The 17,289-nt window shown below is 36.4% G+C and overlaps 1 protein-coding gene across 10 annotated transcripts in view; it reads left to right on the top strand.

The window, feature by feature from the left end:
- CACNB2 (calcium voltage-gated channel auxiliary subunit beta 2) overlaps nt 1–17,289 on the top strand; it is a 246,403-nt gene that overhangs the window by 187,419 nt on the left and 41,695 nt on the right. For all 10 annotated transcript variants that reach the window (XM_035545416.2, XM_035545420.2, XM_035545415.2 and 7 more), the window contains one exon: nt 16,981–17,103. In XM_035545416.2, coding sequence (XP_035401309.1) covers nt 16,981–17,103 — 123 coding nt within the window. The remainder of the gene's footprint in view (nt 1–16,980; nt 17,104–17,289) is intronic.

Here is a 17,289-nt window from a genome sequence, read left to right as displayed (position 1 = left end):
TAACCTGTGTATATTCATATAGAGTCTGCTTGCTTTGGAAACAAAACCAACAAAAAAAAATCACTAGTAATATCTCCGTTCTGATAAAACAATATTATGAGATATGCAAGAGCAAAGAGATTAGCTTTTCTGGTGACTCCATGACGTCCAGCATGTGTTTGACTGAGTAAATGGAAGTAGTAAAACAGAGAAAGTTTGACTGTTTTGTGACTATTAGGTTCTACAGTCCATTGCCTGGTGGTTAAAGTAATCTTTATTGTTTGTTGTTGTTTGTTTGTTTGTTTGTTTTGGTAAAGATTTAAGTTGTGGTAAATGATCCCACTTTTGACATAATAGCTGGCCAAGACTGGAGATATATATAAAAAAAAAATGGGTTTAATGAGGTTGACGTTTTGTTTTTTAAAATAAACCCATGTAATTATGAAAGAGTTTAGGCTAAAATGAAATGAAGACTTAAAGGGTTTTCAGGAGATCCTCAGGAAGTCTGTTCTCCATCAGTTCAGCATGTGTTGTACCTAAACAATTCCTGGTAAGTATTTGTGTAACTCATTCTTAAAACTTCTGGCAGCTAGCAGAGAACATTCTTATATTCTGTTTTCTACAACTCTAATCATCTTTGCTGTTCCTGTCCAAACCAATTCTGTTCTCATACACCCTATGGAAGCACTGTGCACAAGGTGGGGGCAGCACATGCTTCTCGTTGCCCCATCCCTCTCAAATCACATAGAAGAATTGTTTTGTCCCCTTCAGGCTGTATTCTTGCCTACTCATCCTCCACAGGGTACTGCCTCTCACATATGTCTGACCATCATTTCTAATTGTGATCCAGTCCTTAGATCCTGTTGTTAGGACAACTGTCAAATCAGTTATATATTTAGCAGTCGCCAACTCCACAAGTATGAAGTCTGCTCATCTGCTGTGCTCCTGATTAAATTGTGGCCTATTTTTAATTTGAATAATTCAGAAAGACAATTTTTGAATTCTTGTCCTTTCTTCCACTTTTGTTGTTGTTGTTGTTGTTTCTCCCAGTTTGCTATCATTTGTAAACGTAAAAAGGACTTTCTGTATCCTATTATCTAAATAGTTAATGGAAATACTGAGTAGAAATGGACAAAGGACACAAAGCTGCAGAAAATCAATTAATCCATCTTCCATATTTGATGTCAACCTACCATCAGCTTTTCCAATCCGTTGAGCAGTCCCCTTACTTAAGCACTTTTAGAGCTTGCTTGTTGAGACTATTACAGGAGCAAAGTTCAGAGCATCAATCAGAGCAGCAGAGAGAGAATCCTTGCTGTCTGCGTGTTCTCCTACAGAAAGAAGTTAGGACTGCGTGGACTTGTTATAGATGTTTTTCTTGTTATCTTCCAGCTTTTTCTGCATAACCTTTTCATTTGAATTACATTTTTCTAGAAACTGAACTTAGCCTTATTGTTCTTCTGGTGGTCCTTTTTCCCCTCTTACTATGGATCAAAGATTGCCTGAGCAAGGCATACTGTAGCTTGAGTGCTATTAAACCTCTGCCTCACCTCTGTCTCTCACCTGTGCTTTTCTTTCTCTATCCTTAAATTTTTATTCATTTACTAGCAGGGTGTTTGTTTCATTACTGCATTTTTAAAATTATTAAATATGCAGGAGTAGAGAACTTTTAAAAAATTGAAGACTAAACCAGAAATGCATTGTGTTTCTGCTTTGTTAGGAACATTGAGTTTTAGTGTTTTTTTTTTTTTTTTTTTTCTTTTCTTCCCTTTGGGTGAGAGCTCTCTCTTCTTGATTGTCCTTTTTACTATTAATACACATTACAAGCAGGAGGAAAAATGTCTGAATATTCCTAACTAATTGTATATAATTTTATGCTGCCTTTTTTTTTTTTTAATCTTATCTGTTGTTTTTGTGTTATTCATATTAGTTTTCCCCTTTAGTATTCTTTCCTAAATTTCAGGTTATGTACCTGCTATCTTTTTTTCATATAGGTTAGTTTGTGCTTCTGCCCTTAATATTATTTCACTAAGGACCTGTCACTTTCCTGAACTAATTTTTCCTTGAGATCTGCTTCCCATGGGAAGCAGTTTTACTTGAGAATATACTGAAAGTATATTAAAATCTACTTTCCCAGAGATCATTGCATTTTTTCTTCTATTATCATTCTTTCCTCACTGTTGGTAAGTTTCTTTATTTTACGAGATCTGCGACATCTTTCCTTTCACTTTCATGTTCTCAGACAGTTTGTACCATTTGGTTAGAAACAAATGTAGAAGAGCCCCCTCTATGTTTTCTATGTTTTCCCTCCTTGGGTTTTCCAACTTGTTCAAAGGCATTACTCTGTATCGTCATTTGCTCCATTCTCAGTAAATCTTTGTTTTAATGGCATATTTAAACTACTTTTATATGATTTGTAATTATTCAAATAAAATTGTCATCAATCACTTCCTTCTCCAGACTTGATAACATCTCTTCCATTTCACTTTCCTTGTTTTATTTTTTCTATTTCATCCTTAAATCAGGTACTTTAAGTGAGCTATCTCAGTCTGCATTTTGAACCCTAGAGGAGGTCCACGTTTGTTATGGTAGACAGCATATTTCTTCTCCTTTCCAGAAAATGTTATTCCCTTCATGTAAATTCTAATTATGCAAATTGTTATCACACAACTGTTTTGTTAATTAAGACATAATTTTGGTTACATAGTGGACTTCCAGTTCGTTTCACTTCCCATATTGGTGACATTGCAAAGTGACAACACAAGATGTATGCTATTTGTTTAGTGATGAATAAACCGATGAGTTAGTCTTCTTCAGTTCTTAACAAATGGAGGGATGCTGCTTAATTTGGTACACAGTCTGCATTGTTTCATGTGAAACCAATCTTTGTATCATCATGATGTGCTATATTAAATAACAATGTTTTACAATGAATATTTAAAAAATCAAACTGGTTATGTGTTAAAGTCATAAAAATTACAAAGCTGTGTAAGGTTAGTATTGTATTTATATTGATTCATTTTAAGTAGTTTTTATTCCCATTGTGCACAAAAGGACTCAGTTTATATGTAAGCTGGTAAACCATACTTTTGTCTTCTAATGCGTGCCTCAGAAATGAGCAAAGTCATAGGAATAAATGATAAGAATCTTGATTTGATAACAAACAAGTTTAAATAATCTTCTTTGCTGATGTGAACACCTGTTCACTTTGGGGAAGAAATACAAAGATAAAATGAGAAGAAAATATATTAATTAAATAATGCCTACTGATTTTTTGTTGTTGTTCGCTCTCCCTTCTCCATAGTTTATAAACAGTTTTTATTCACAAAAATACTGTTTTAACAGTATTGTGGGTTAATATCCTCCTTTTAAGTTTGACTACAGTCTTCTAATTTCTTTAAGTAAATTGAGAAACACAATATCACTACTAATAAAATTCACTTAAATTAAATACATAATTAAAAAGCAGAAATCTACCATCTGTTTCCCTGCATCCCTAGCATTACCGTGTGCACGTGAATTGTCCCACAGTGGCCATTTCCAAATGGCACTGATGCACAAAGGGTGTTGAGGCAGACTTGCATGCACAAGGCCTTGTCACCAGGTCCATAGGTGATGACCTAGATCAGCTCTTTCTAGCAAAAGGTACTTGTGGAAGGCAAAAAAAAAAAAAAAAAGCCAGCAGTGGGGGGCAGAGGAGGGGGAAAAAGGAAAAAACAAAACAAAACAAAACAGGAAAGACAGCTGTTGGCCAGCTGGGAGAAGAAGTGATGGGGTCCCCTGATGAATGTCCTCCTTTGGGCATTCTCCCCAGTGCATCTGTTGGTGATAACAAAAATGTGGTTTCCCTAAGGTAAACTGTGTGTAGACAAGCAGCTGTATCGTACAACGGTATTGTCCTACTCAGGCTCATTCCCTGGTAAGACTGTGTGTGGTCTGCTCCACTTGCTTTGGTTCAGTGTAAGGAACTACCTCCCAGCATACCCACAGAAAATGCAGTCCACTGAGCAGTGTAAAGAAAAGTGTAAATTAAATATGTCTAGAAACCCAAATTGGATTTGTAACTGCCACTTTCCATTTTGATGCCATGCCTCTTTCTTACGAAGAATGCAATTCTGTGTCGCTCTGTTTCATGCTTTTGTAGTAACTCTTGCTGCATTCACCCTGGAATTAAACATTTGCAGTTCTACATCTATAATAAGAGGAAGGTTTATCGCCAGCCAGTGTTTCATCTGCTCGTTTGATGACTAGCTGTGCACCAGCTGTATAATATATTCTGTAAGGATAGCGTCATCACCGCATTTCACTCTTGGATCTCATACACCCACCAGGAAACCTGTTTTATCTTGTGCTTGGAGCAAAGAATCCAAATGAGATGTTTAAGGAAAAGGATTTTAGGAATGTTAGGAAATACTAAAGAGAAGTAAATTCATTTCTAGCATGTTACTTTGAGGGATTGTTTTTGGAATGGGATGAGAGATCTGTTAAATCTTTAGGCCCTGATTAGGGGCTGCTCTTGGCACAGCTCAGATGAAGAATGGCCCAAACCCTGGCTTTTAGCCATTCTTATGTTGGCTTCTCCCCAGCACAATTCTGGCTAGTTCCTGGCTTATGTCAGAGAAGCCTTAATGCTGCTCTGACTTAATTCTCAATCTCCAGGGGTCTTTTCTGGCAGAAGGGGATCACCAGAACATATGGGTAAGGCCGTGACCCTGCTATAAAAGGGCAGGAGAACTGCAGTGCAATAGCGGCTCTGCCGGTGCTCAGCTTCCCAGAAGCTCTTCCATGCAAGGAGAAGGAGTAGGGGTGAGTGTTACGCATCTCCCAGGTGTGCATGGCCACAGCCATGGCTGAGCTGAGGACCCAAGACCATGGGTCTTGCCTGAGGGGTGGAAGGAGAATTATAATAGCTACAGGAGGATTATAGCAGATAAAGTTGGTGTCACAGAATCTATTTTGCTTTTGTTTGTCATTCTGCCAAAATTAAGATATTTGGCCTAATATTTTTTGTGCTTCATACTGCCTTCAGCTGAATATTATTTAAAAATACATAAAAATCATACAAAACTATGTGTTTCTGATTAGCTTTGCTTTAAATAGCTCTAGTTCCTAAGTCTCACGGTTGTTCTGCTTTCAGCAAATATTTGAAAAGATCACAGCCAAAGTGGGCCTCAACTCTGTCTAGTGCCATTCCTCTTACAGAGCTGTAAACCATTTGCGGTCTGTTAATTCTGCAGTTGGAGTTGCAAGGAGTTTTTGGCAATGAATATAAAGATTTTAGTTGTCCTGTCGATAAATGCAAATGTCAACACAACACTAAAATGTATTATTATTTCAGGATCCTTTTGTTGTTTGTTTCATTTAAACATAGAAAATTGTGCATTGACCAAAACAAAGCAACAAAAAACTAACTAGGCAATATCCAGTGTTCTAAAACTAGAAAATGAAGGTGGTTTGAGTTAGCTTAACTTTCCCTCTAGTGAGAATATATAATGGTATAGTTTTTACTATGTAGTCTGATCATATTTAACATGCAGTTGTTGATTATTTTTGGTTTTCTTTCTTGTTGTGGCCCAATGTAGTATGCATTGCATTGATTTCTATAACATTTTCTTGTTTTTGTGGGGCCTTATTGAGAAGCTATCTGAATGCTGTGCGAGTATTGATTTATCTTTATGGGATAGCAGCTGGGCAGCTAAATCAGATTGAAATCAAAAGTTTCCATTAATGTTGAATGTCAAATTCAAGAAACCTTTCACTCGTAACACTGAGTACTGGGTGGGATTTCATATGCCTTGACAGCTAAGAATTGGTGCTTTAGTTCCCTAGTTGTGGAAGAAAGAAGGAAAATGTGATTCATGCTATTTTTAAAGATAAACCACTCCTTACAGACTGCTTACCTCTTTTTGTTGGACTTGGTAAGCCCAACTCTTTAGCCACAGTTAATCCCTCAGAGGAATTTAGGATGCTATAGATAGGCCCTTATGTTTCATATATTCTTGATCTATCTATCCCAAGGGGATCCTGCATGTAAATAAGATATACTAGGTTGGAGGACAACATATCATTCTGAAGTTAATGGCCGTACCATAATACTGTATGTAATTAGAGCTTTGTTAAAGATACCACTGTTTGCCTAAGTTAAAGGCAACTCCATTTTGACTTTACCGAAGTCTGGAATGCTTAACTTTCAACTTTAAGAAATGTTCTTTCAGCAGAACTTTAAATGTATGTGTCATGCTATAATTTCTGTAATCTGTATCTAGGCTGTCATGGAGACTTGGAGTAGAGATCCCATTTGAATTTAGATATGGAAAGTATCTCAGATAGTGCAGGATTTAAGAAATTGCACTTAGTTGATGAGTAGGATAACATAAGCTATGCACATAAATTGTAATCATTTGAGAGGCCCACTGAATGAGATGTAGAGTTTACCATCTTCTGAAATAACTTCCAAGTTTTTGTTCAGTGTACTAACTAAGAGCTAATATGACATTTGACTTTTCAAACTCTAAAATATCACCCCTTAAACTTATATTCATATCACTTCTGTAAATAGGGCTATCTAGCTATGAAATGTATGTTTCTAACCAAGAAAGAATTCTTTTAGAACAGTTTTTTTAAAAATGCATGCTTAACATATCATGTAAAAATAAAATGTTTTAATAACATTAATCTTTGACTCTAGCGGTCGTACAGATTTTCTGATCAAATTGAAAAAGAATGAAGTGTGAAATTATTTAAATACTGGAACTAGCAATAAAATTTGCAAGCATAATACTGAATTAAGAAACATTTTCAATGCTATACGTTTTTCAGAAGGTTTTGAAAATAGTATCTTCATTTTTATCAGTCATTGCATTATTGATTTATTTAGTGTTTGCTTTAGTTTGCTGTGTCACGGATTTATGCTTTTCCTGGACAATTTTCTGTTTGTGAATCGTCTGAAAATGCTAATGCAGATCTTTTATCTATGTGAACCTTGGTTTAGCCAAAATGCTAAGATTACTAAAATGCTGTCTCATAAGCTTAAAATGTCTCATAAGCATAAAATGTCCTCACTTGTGACATTGAAAAAAGAACTTGAAATCCCAGCACAGTATTTTTATTGCAAATGACAGCTTTCATCTGCTGGATTTTGCTGCCAGAATAAGCATGTTTTCAGTAAGCACAAACAGACTTCAGCTGTGCTGTTTCCAGTTGTTCCCATCGGCTCCCCAAGAGGGTTGTACGGCAGATCCACCTTTCTGGCATACTTACATGCAAACAACACCATGCCACCGATGAGTTTTGACTGATGGCATTATGCTCTAATAAAAAAAGACCCAGCTCATATGAAAAAGCTTTTTGTGCGTCACTAAAGCTATTTCAGTCTTTGCTGCCTCCTGTGCTGAATGTAAACCGACATCGGTGACTCTCTATTCAAATATGATTTCGTAAAAGGAAGTAGGAAGCATGACTTTCAAGCTGTATGTGAAGAGGAGCTAAAATAGTAACAAATGTATCTCTAGAGAGTATGAGAGGACAAAAAATTCTCTTAAGCATACCTATTGTTAAGAAAAAAAAACGATCTGGCAGACTCTTTTCTGCCAGCTGGATGTGTTAAACTTTCCTTCCTTTCTTTAAGAATGGGCCTTCCAGTAGCAGAGAGCCTTAGTAACCAAAAGGATTCAGAGAAGATTTCCTCAGTGAATTTCACCTTGATCCTAAGGAAAATAACACTTAAGCTTTAAAAGCTCAGTTTCCATGTCGTTCCTTGCAGCCTGTTTGGAGAGGCCAAAAAGGCTGATGGCGACTGTAGCTTGTGTAATGGGGACGTCTCCTCACTCACCGCTCTCCTGTCAGGGTGCACAAGCTCCTAGGTGAGAATTTGGCGAGTCAGCCCGCTGTAAGGTGGCAGTGCAAGCACTTGTAACAGCTTCCCATAATTCACGTAGCCTTAGTTTGGAAAATATGTGGTAAAATATGCTCAGATCCAATTACTGACTTGGACACTGAGAAATGATGAAAGTTGGCTCCAGAATGAAATGTTCTGGCTGACTACTGTCTCCCAAGTCCCTTAAGACAGATCCATAATATTCGAAGTCTTAATAATTCAAAAGAGTTTGAATCTCATTATACAGTAGCTATACTTGGGCTGCTTCTTGTTAACTACAATTTTGTTGTGTTTTGTTCTCCCAGCATATTTTTGTTTTTCAGCTCCTTCACTTTGTAGGAAGTGCTGAGTACAGCACCTTGCACTGGGAGGCACAAATCCAAGAGCTGAGCCTCAGGCATTAGATGAGTTATGGGAGCACTGCTGTCTGCTGTAGTAAAGTAATAAAATTGCTGTTTTAACCTGAAATAATACCACCTCACCCTCCAATACCCACACGATGGTAATAATAATAATAATAATATATTTTTTAAAATACTCCTTTTAGGCCACTTGCAATTAAAATTAGAAAATGGTGATTTCCACTTGTAATACTGCTTGATTTTCCTTGTAGTGCAGCATAAAATCCAGTATTTGTGATCCATTAGAGATTTAATGTCCTTAATCATAGATATGTGGTTACTTTATGGTCTTTTTCTTAGCAAGAGGGTGGTCAAGTACTGCAGCAGGATGCACAGAGAGGTGCTGGTGTCTCTGTCCTTGCAGGCACTTAAGACTCACCTGGACGCAGCCCTGAGCAGCGTGGCCTAAGCAGACCTACTTGGATCAGAGGGATGGATTGGACAACTCCAGAGGCTGCTTCCAACCAAAGTTGGAATTCTGTGATTCTGTCTTGCTACCAGCCTTGTCTGATGCATACACCCACACAAATAAAAGAGGGCTGAGTCTTTGCTGGGAAGTTATTATTGATCGGTACTTTTAATGACAGCAGGTTTACTCTGATTTTCCGTTGGGACATCCGTGAACTGTTGTTGCTTCCTTAGCAATGAGATTGCTGAGCAGACATTGGGCGATTATTTAACCGTAATGTGGCTCCAACAATAATCAGTGTTTAGGAGGTAAATTTGTGAATTGTATGCATACTCAGGTGATTTTGATTTGTTTCTTTTGTTACAGCATTATAAATTATTACCAAATAATGAATTAAAAAGCTGAAAGTTCTTTTGTTCGTTTTATTTTTCCATTCTTCACTTGAGCTACTTTTGTTACCATATTTATTTCATAACATTGCAAACTCCCTTAAAATAATTGAGTTGTTCACAAAAATCTTGCAATTCTCTAAAACATCTGGCTTTTGCACTATATGTTTGACTCTCAGCCATCAGCAGGGCAAAACAAAATGACATATTTTAAGACTGCAGCTATTGCGCTGTCACATTCCTATTGATCTTTGTCCTATGTGGTGTATAAATTTCATTTATGGCACAAACAGTATGTATGGGGTTGTTCTGCAGAAATAGTGGCAAATGTAGGTCATCACTTGACATATTTACTCCTGACCAAGACTACTAAAGAGAAGTTTGGGAGTAGTATCATCTTTCCTTAGCTGAAAAAAAAAATGTTATTTTAAATTTACATGAGTGCAAACCTGGTAGTGTTTCAAGTGAGACCCATTATATTCATTACCCAAGAGAAAAATAACTCCTTGCTTTCAAGCTAAAGTTACAGGCATCCATGAAAAGTGGGTATGATGAACGATGCATAACATTATATATAAATAGCGAGGGAGGTGACTTGCTTTGAGATGAATTCTCTGAACTTTAACACAGATGCCAACATCAACAAGGACTTCATCAAAAAGATAACTGAAGTCATTTTCTGAGTCAATTCTGGACTTAGCTGGCATTATCTTTATAAAACATGCAGTCTGAACAGCATTCAGTTTTCATTTAAGCTTGTGTAAATGCAGCATACCTCTACTCTGGGTACAATGAAGTGAAGTGAGAAATGAGATGGATCTGAGACCCTAGATCCTCATCACCTACTGCTGAAAAAAGGAAAGGCAGCTTTAATTCCTGCTTGTGTTCCTTCAGCCCTAGGGTCATTGCTTCGTATAGGACAGCCTCAGGTGTAAATGAAAGTGGCTTGGAGAATGCTCTAATCCAGGGAATAGAGATACCTTGATTATCAAGCACCTTTCCCAAAGTTAGTGACCATGAGGGAGATGACCTGTTCTGAGAGCAAATTCCATGTCAGAAAATTTACCTACTTGGCAAGGATCTCTAGGGGCTGCATGCACTGGGTTTATGGCACAGTATAAAAAATCTAAAATGAGTTATCGGAAAAAAGATGGTCCTGTCATGTTTTAAGTACTTTACTAGAAAACAGGTTGTATTTTTTAGGGTGCAATATTTCTCAAGTACAGATTGAGGCAAGCAGGTGCTAATTTGCTTAAACCAACAAACTGGGTGAGACAGATACTGCAAATGCTTGTGTATGCATTGAATGCAAGTTAGTCATAAAACAGAGGATAAGGAATATAAGTAGCAGAGTATAATAATACTGTAAATAGTATTGAGTTAGTAGTGAGAGTTTGCACAAAGGTGTTTAAAACGAATATAACTTGTGAACGAAAAGGAAGAAATGAGATCCAGACAGAAAAAAAAAAAAAAAAAGGAATATTAACTCAGGTCCCCCTAGTCCCATGTTAATTTATGTCTGTTACAAAAAAGTCCTCAGCCAAAGTTTGCTTAACAGTTGGTGAATATGGTTTCATTGATCGACATTCTGCGTTTAAATCAGAAGCTGAAACTGGTTCATGAAGAATGCCACACCAGAGTATGCCACCTGCTGCCCCGGTGGTACAGATTATGGTGATGTTCATAGACTAGTTATTGTTCTCCTAATGGGTTATTCTGTCTGTTGAGCATTGTACTTTTCCAGGGAAAAAAAAATGAAAAGAAGTCACAAATCTTCATTTTGAAGATGTATACATTTTCAAGCTGTGTTATTCCTTTCAGGAGAGAGAAAATGTTAGTGTTTAACATCTAGGAATATCTGTCCCTGTAGTCCTGCCTGTGGATTAAGTGAGTGCTGAACTGCCATCACTTTTTCCTGGAGATCTGGAGAATGAACAGAAAGTACTTAACTGTTTTGACCAAGTCTAATTTTAGAACTGTACAATATGTAGGCAAATGCTAGATATATTTTAAAACATACATATGTGTGTGTTCAAAAAAAAAAAAGTTTTATTTTGTTTGATATAAGGTCCTATTTTTCCTTTGAGCTCCTTAGGAAAGTAAGGAATTGCATAACAGACTTGGATTACTTTACTCCAAGACGGTAGAGTTCAAGAAAAGAAAAGGTACTGAATTCTACAGTTCTGTGGAACTTTCAGAATTATTGATCGATATAAAAAAGCTAGCATTTAAATTTTATAAATTAATTAGTTTTAAATGTTCAGCAAGGTTAATTATTGTTGTCTAATCCCATGGTAATTTAGTCTCCCTTTGTACCAGTATGACGAGTATCTAAAATGGGACATGAACTGTTTTAGAAGCTAAATGTTCTGCTTTGCTTTCTACTTACATTTTCACATTAATTTTTCAATAGCAGAAAATGAAAGAGGATTATTTATTTATTTATTTATTTATTTATTTATTTATTTTACCCGCTACTTAACTTTCATGTTCAGATGGTTATGGAGTAGTTTTCATTTTTTCTTTTTTCTTTTTTCTTGAGTAGCCTCTAATAGGAAATTTTAGAATACTTAGAAGTATGTCAAGGACATTAGCTTGCTGAAGTTGTCTGTTTGTTGCAATGCAGCAGAGATTTTAAAGTCTTTAGTCAGCCTAAAGTCTTTCATCCACTGATACTGTTAGAAGTAAGTCACACTACTCTGCTGAGCATTCTTTTATATTTGGTAGAGGATATAGGAAATGTGAGAAAGGATAAGTAAGTGTATTATCCCCCCTACCAGCATTTAGCAAAGATCGTTCCTTAATATTTCCATTCTTGTTCTGAGATACAGTTCTACAATGACAGTTTACTATGCTTTGCAGAAAACTCGTTCTTCGTAACAATGAATGATATGTTCAATTCTCTGCTATTCAATGGTAAAGTATTATTTAGGAGATTTGACAACTTAGTGCTTACTCATATCCATATTTTCTGATATTGAAATGAATAATAGCATATAAAGCATCAACTCAGTGTAGAATTTTTATATTCAGGAAAGTTGTGGAGTTTTGTATGAATATATATATTTTTAAAAACAAAACAAAACAAAACAATAATTTGTGTTGGCTTTTATTTTTAAGGAAGATACTTGATACCGGTGAATTCAGTATCTATATGACTATTTTTTTTTTTCTTTCTGGCGTGCTTAATTCTAACATCTTATAGATAGCTATCTGTGGCATAGGATAACTGAGTGCTTGTTGCAACTAAGAATATTAGAGGAACTGAATCAGATATGATGTTGGGTTGCTAGGAATCGGACATCCATGTTGCATCAACACTGCAACGTTTTTAAATTATGGAGGAATAGCCAAATTTTATTTTGTGGATGATCATTCTCATAAATGCCCATTTTCAGAAATGTATTCATGAATGCATAATCATGTTTTGATGCCCTTCTAACAGTTCATCTGTTTAATGACAAGGTGAACTTATTAAGGGCTTATTAAAGGACATGGGTGTCTAGCTTTTACATATATCTCTCTCGTACTGGAGTCCAGAAATCTGTGTTAGGTGCCCTTCTGCATCAAAATGGAATAGTTCAGGGTATTAAAAAGTTGCTCAGCAAAATAAGCATATGTTAGTTTTTGATTGTATTGTTAAATGTATATATTATATACATATGTATATATATATAATGTATACTTACATATAATTGTTTATATGCAAACAATATCTGTCATTGTGGCTATCATTTTCTAATATAGGGTGGTAGCTAATAAGAACATCTAGTAAAATAATCTTAATCAATTCCCTGCAAATGCAGTCAAGCTTTTCATATAATTTACCTCCTGAATAGCATCTCCAACATGTTCCAACAGCAATAGGATTTTTCTTATTGAAAGAAAACAGATTTTTTAAATTATTGGCTATTTAATTATTGCTTTTTGCATAGTACTCTAATTTGTGTTTTTTTTTTTCTAGTTTGTTAATTTTTTGTTTAAAAATTTCTGTTGTTTCAACAACACCTAGAAGAGGTGATCTGCAAAAAAAGCAATCAAGTATTTGTAATCTAACTGTAGATAAACAAGAAATACAATGAACTCTTGGGATGTGTTATTTTAAAAGCTGGGAGGCAAGCAGAAAAAATAGGCAGTGGTTCACAGGCACAGTATATATGATGCATAATGCATACCTAAATTCATAGGCAAAGAGAACCAGAGTAGGAAAAATAAATAAATAAATTTTCTGAGAAGATAAAGAAGCACTAAGATGTACTGCATGAAAAGTCTGACTAACGTGATGTCAATACACAAGTGCCAAAACTTACTCTTTAATTATTTCCATGTGTGTTTGTTGTTGTTGTTTGTTTGTTTGTTATAATGTATGACTTATCTCCAAAGGAAACATATTTTTGATTTGTGTATTAAATGAGGTCCCTTAAGGAAAATAAGTCCTAAAACATTCCATTTTCCCTTAAAAGCAAGGGAAAGACAGAGCCACTTCCCTATTTTCATCTCTATGTTGCTCTATCTGTTTTGCTATTTGTAACTAATAGCACATGTGAAGATTTGTGGAGTTTATTCTGAACTTGTTGGTGATATGGAAGGTAAATTGTAAGTTGTCTTTTGCCATACAATCAATCACATGGGTTGGGATAAGTGTTACTTTCTCTCCATAATGCTATCCCAAAGTGAGTATTTTGGCTTCTGGAACAGACGAAGAATATGCAAAGATGGTTTAAGTAGGTTTTTCTTAATTAATGTCCCATTGCACAAGGAAAAAATTTATTTTCTCCAGAAAGTTTCAGGAAACTGTACTGAGCAGATTTGTTTCCAACTATAATTATTTTCCATGTTTAACTGTGGCTTCTGTAACAATGTAATCCTGTGGTCGTGTGTAAGAATTATATTGAAATAATCACTTATTTTTCACTCAGGTGACTGATATACCAGTTTTTTAAAACCTCAGAGATAGTCATCAATTCCTTTTAGACACTGAGATGGGGAGGAGAGGAATGAGTAGCAGAAAAATCACAGCCAGGTAACCTGTAAATATGTTCAGCCTTGCAGTTTAAATGGTGCCAGTTTCAGCCTGGAGAGCCCTTCCTCCACAGCCTTTTAGATTTTTCCATCAAATCCCAAACAATGAACAGAATTGATAAAAGCCTTTTCTGATAGTTTCCTGAGGATCTCTTTGTACAAATGCCTATTTAGATTTTAAATACCACATAAATATGAAGCCCATTCCAAAACTTATTGCTAGTGAAACTGTTTTGTTTTTGGACACAGAGACAATCTTGACCCAATGTTATGAAAAAGCATACTATTTCTCCTTCTAAATTAAAAATCCTCCCTAGAATGTGCACTTAGATGTAAATTGTTTGACTGCGGCAGTTCATTCAAATACAGGCCTATTTAAGGGGTTTTAAAATGTGCTTTATTGGAACCCTGTGGCTTTTATAGCACATTAGACCTGAATTAAGCAGCAGGGAACCTTTTCCCCCCATCATTTCCGACTGTCCTTTCGAGGACAGGTAGCATGATATTGTTTTTAGAATTATTTATACGTCTCCATCACTATTTTATCATGGTTTTAAATGCTGCAGATTTCTGACCTCTAGCACTGTGCAAGTTGTCAGAATGAACCTGGGTGGAATAGTCAGAGATTTTTGGTGATCAGAAAAATATTGCATGATTCTTGGTCTCAGGTTTTTGGGTCTGCATTCATGAAGTATGGGATGTGTTTTCATATCTTCCATCTCAAGAAGAAATGGATGCAATTCCTCATGCAGGAAACGAGGTGGTGGTGGTGGTTGTTTTCATCTTGTCATCTTAGCAAAATACCGTACTCTTTACCCAAACCATAAAATGATGACCCATACCAACTACGTCTGCTCTTGGTTGTATTCAAATTGGCATCAATGAAATCATTACTAATAAAACTAAAACTGTTGTCTGGTAAAAGTTTTAATATATTTTGAGATGAAAAGTTACGTCACACCCTCCTCAATGAGTTGTGAGCACCCGTGGGTCTCAGTTCACAAAGATATACCAGCCATAATGTGTAGGGCCTTTAGACCAGACCTGACAAGCAGTGTGGAGGATTTGGGTTGGGACAATGGTGGGTCCCAGGAATGCCGTGCTTCATATCCTCTGCTGGGAGAGCAAGCTCAAGGCATTGTTTGGGGGAGAAAAAGCCACAGTGGAGGTTGTTCTCCTGTGTTCTGGTTGTAGCTCCAAGGAGAAGAGGAAGCCCTCCATATAGGCTGGTACGGGCTGCACTGAGCTGGATGGCAGCTCTTGCTACCTGCTTAACCCTTCCTTTGCAGAAAGGCTTTCAGCCTCGGTGTGGGGCCACAAGACTCCCTGTCTGTTCTGCAACTGCTTCTTGAAAATAAAACTTGTAAAAATTCTGTAACCTACTGATACTGACTACTGGTATAGGTATGAGTAACAGGAATCAGCAAGTCTCTCTGTGAGAGAGTATTTGGTGATTTCTTGCCAGTATTTGGTGATGGCCTGACATGACCACACTCTCAGAATGCCTCTGCAGCAGGGCGTCTTGCCCTTTGTCGGGGTCCATAATGGATGCTGGCACTGATTCTCCTCATTTTGGAGTTTGCTGAAGGCTGTGTTGGGGCTGACGTGGGACTCTTCACAGTGTGAGGTAGCTGTAGGCAAACACGGCAGCAGAACTGGAAGCGGACTTTCAGCTCAGCTGAGGAGGAAGCGCTCAACTTTTGTTGAAGTGCTGGGGACAGGTAACAGCTTAGTGCTGATGATGAAATCCCAGGATTGGATTTGGCCTCCTTAAAAATAAAATTTAAAAGTGTTTTCTTCTTCTTAAATTTTTCCTTCCATTGCTGCTGTGAGTGGGATTACAGTGTGTAGGCAGTGGAGCCAAATTACAATAGCTTTGGTCATAACCCTGTTTGAATTTCATGACTTTTACTCTGTATACCTAAATTCTCATTATTATATACATTTTAATTGTATTTCTTTGTATATTAGCAAAGCATAGTAAACCATTGCAATTTAAACTTCAAGAATGAGTACTAGGCAAACCTGAAGTCTGACTCCCTTGTTCTCATTCCCTTCTGAAGTCGATAGGGGCCTTGTAATTGCCTTGAAAGCAGAATAAATGTTCCATGCCAGTGCAAACACACCTCTTAAATATACTGCAATGCAAGTGAGATGCATGACCACCTCAGTACAGAACTATGGTTAGAAATCTCCAATAAATCTCAGCCAAATGAAGATCTACTGTGCAATTCCATCATAACTGAGCATAGTATATGGCTTGCCAACTGTTTTACGATTCTAATTCCTGATTGGGTTTATCCCAAATGAGTTCAGAGTGCTAGTAGCTAGAAAAAAAAATCTTGCAATCCATAAAATGTGTTGATATTAAATAACGAAGGTAAGTAAACATGATCCTTCATAATGTTTTAAATGGATAGTTTATAGCGTAAAAGCACATTTTGAGCTTGTCTATTTAACAACAGGAAAAAAAAATGATGCTGTCCTTTAGTTCCTAGTGTGATTTGTAGAATGTTGATTTTTCACAACATGTTGATCCAGCGCACATTTAACATGGACTTTTGCTCTGAGTTTTCCATAGCAACTAGAGATTTTAGGTGCTTCAGTCTTTCTGTGCTCTCAATTGCTAGTAACTTTTGAAGACTTTGACCTTCAGGATGAGCCTAACACAAGCATTCCTGATGATTCAGTTGCTTTGGAACAAAGTGTCAGCCATTTGCCTCACATAAATTGACTGTTCTATGATCAGCAAATATTTTGAGAAGAACGGCATATGTTTTGAAAGTTCTTTGTCATTTTTATTATTTTAAAAAGACAACTTACAGAAACCGTCCTCTGTGCGTACTATTGTATATATGCACGTTTTTGAGGGAAATCTTCAAGCTTTTTTTCTTTACTTTGCAGACAAAACCTGTTGCATTTGCAGTTCGGACAAATGTTGGTTACAGTGCAGCTCATGATGATGATGTTCCAGTCCCAGGCATGGCCATCTCATTTGAGGCTAAAGATTTTCTTCACGTTAAAGAAGTAAGTAAAACTTAAGGAGTAAGTGAATCTCTTTAAAGGTCTGTTTGAGTAACAGTGCTACCATTTCTTAATGGTTAGATTAATCTCTCAAATCTTCAGGTCCTGTTTTTCACGAAAGTTATTTCCCTGACATAGAAAATATTTTAAGAGTTACATACTGAAGAACTGAAGTCATAAGTTTCAAGA

This window comes from Cygnus atratus, chromosome 2 (assembly GCF_013377495.2).
Source record: "Cygnus atratus isolate AKBS03 ecotype Queensland, Australia chromosome 2, CAtr_DNAZoo_HiC_assembly, whole genome shotgun sequence".
NCBI lineage: Eukaryota > Metazoa > Chordata > Aves > Anseriformes > Anatidae > Cygnus > Cygnus atratus.
This window is presented reverse-complemented; position numbering and strand designations above follow the sequence as displayed.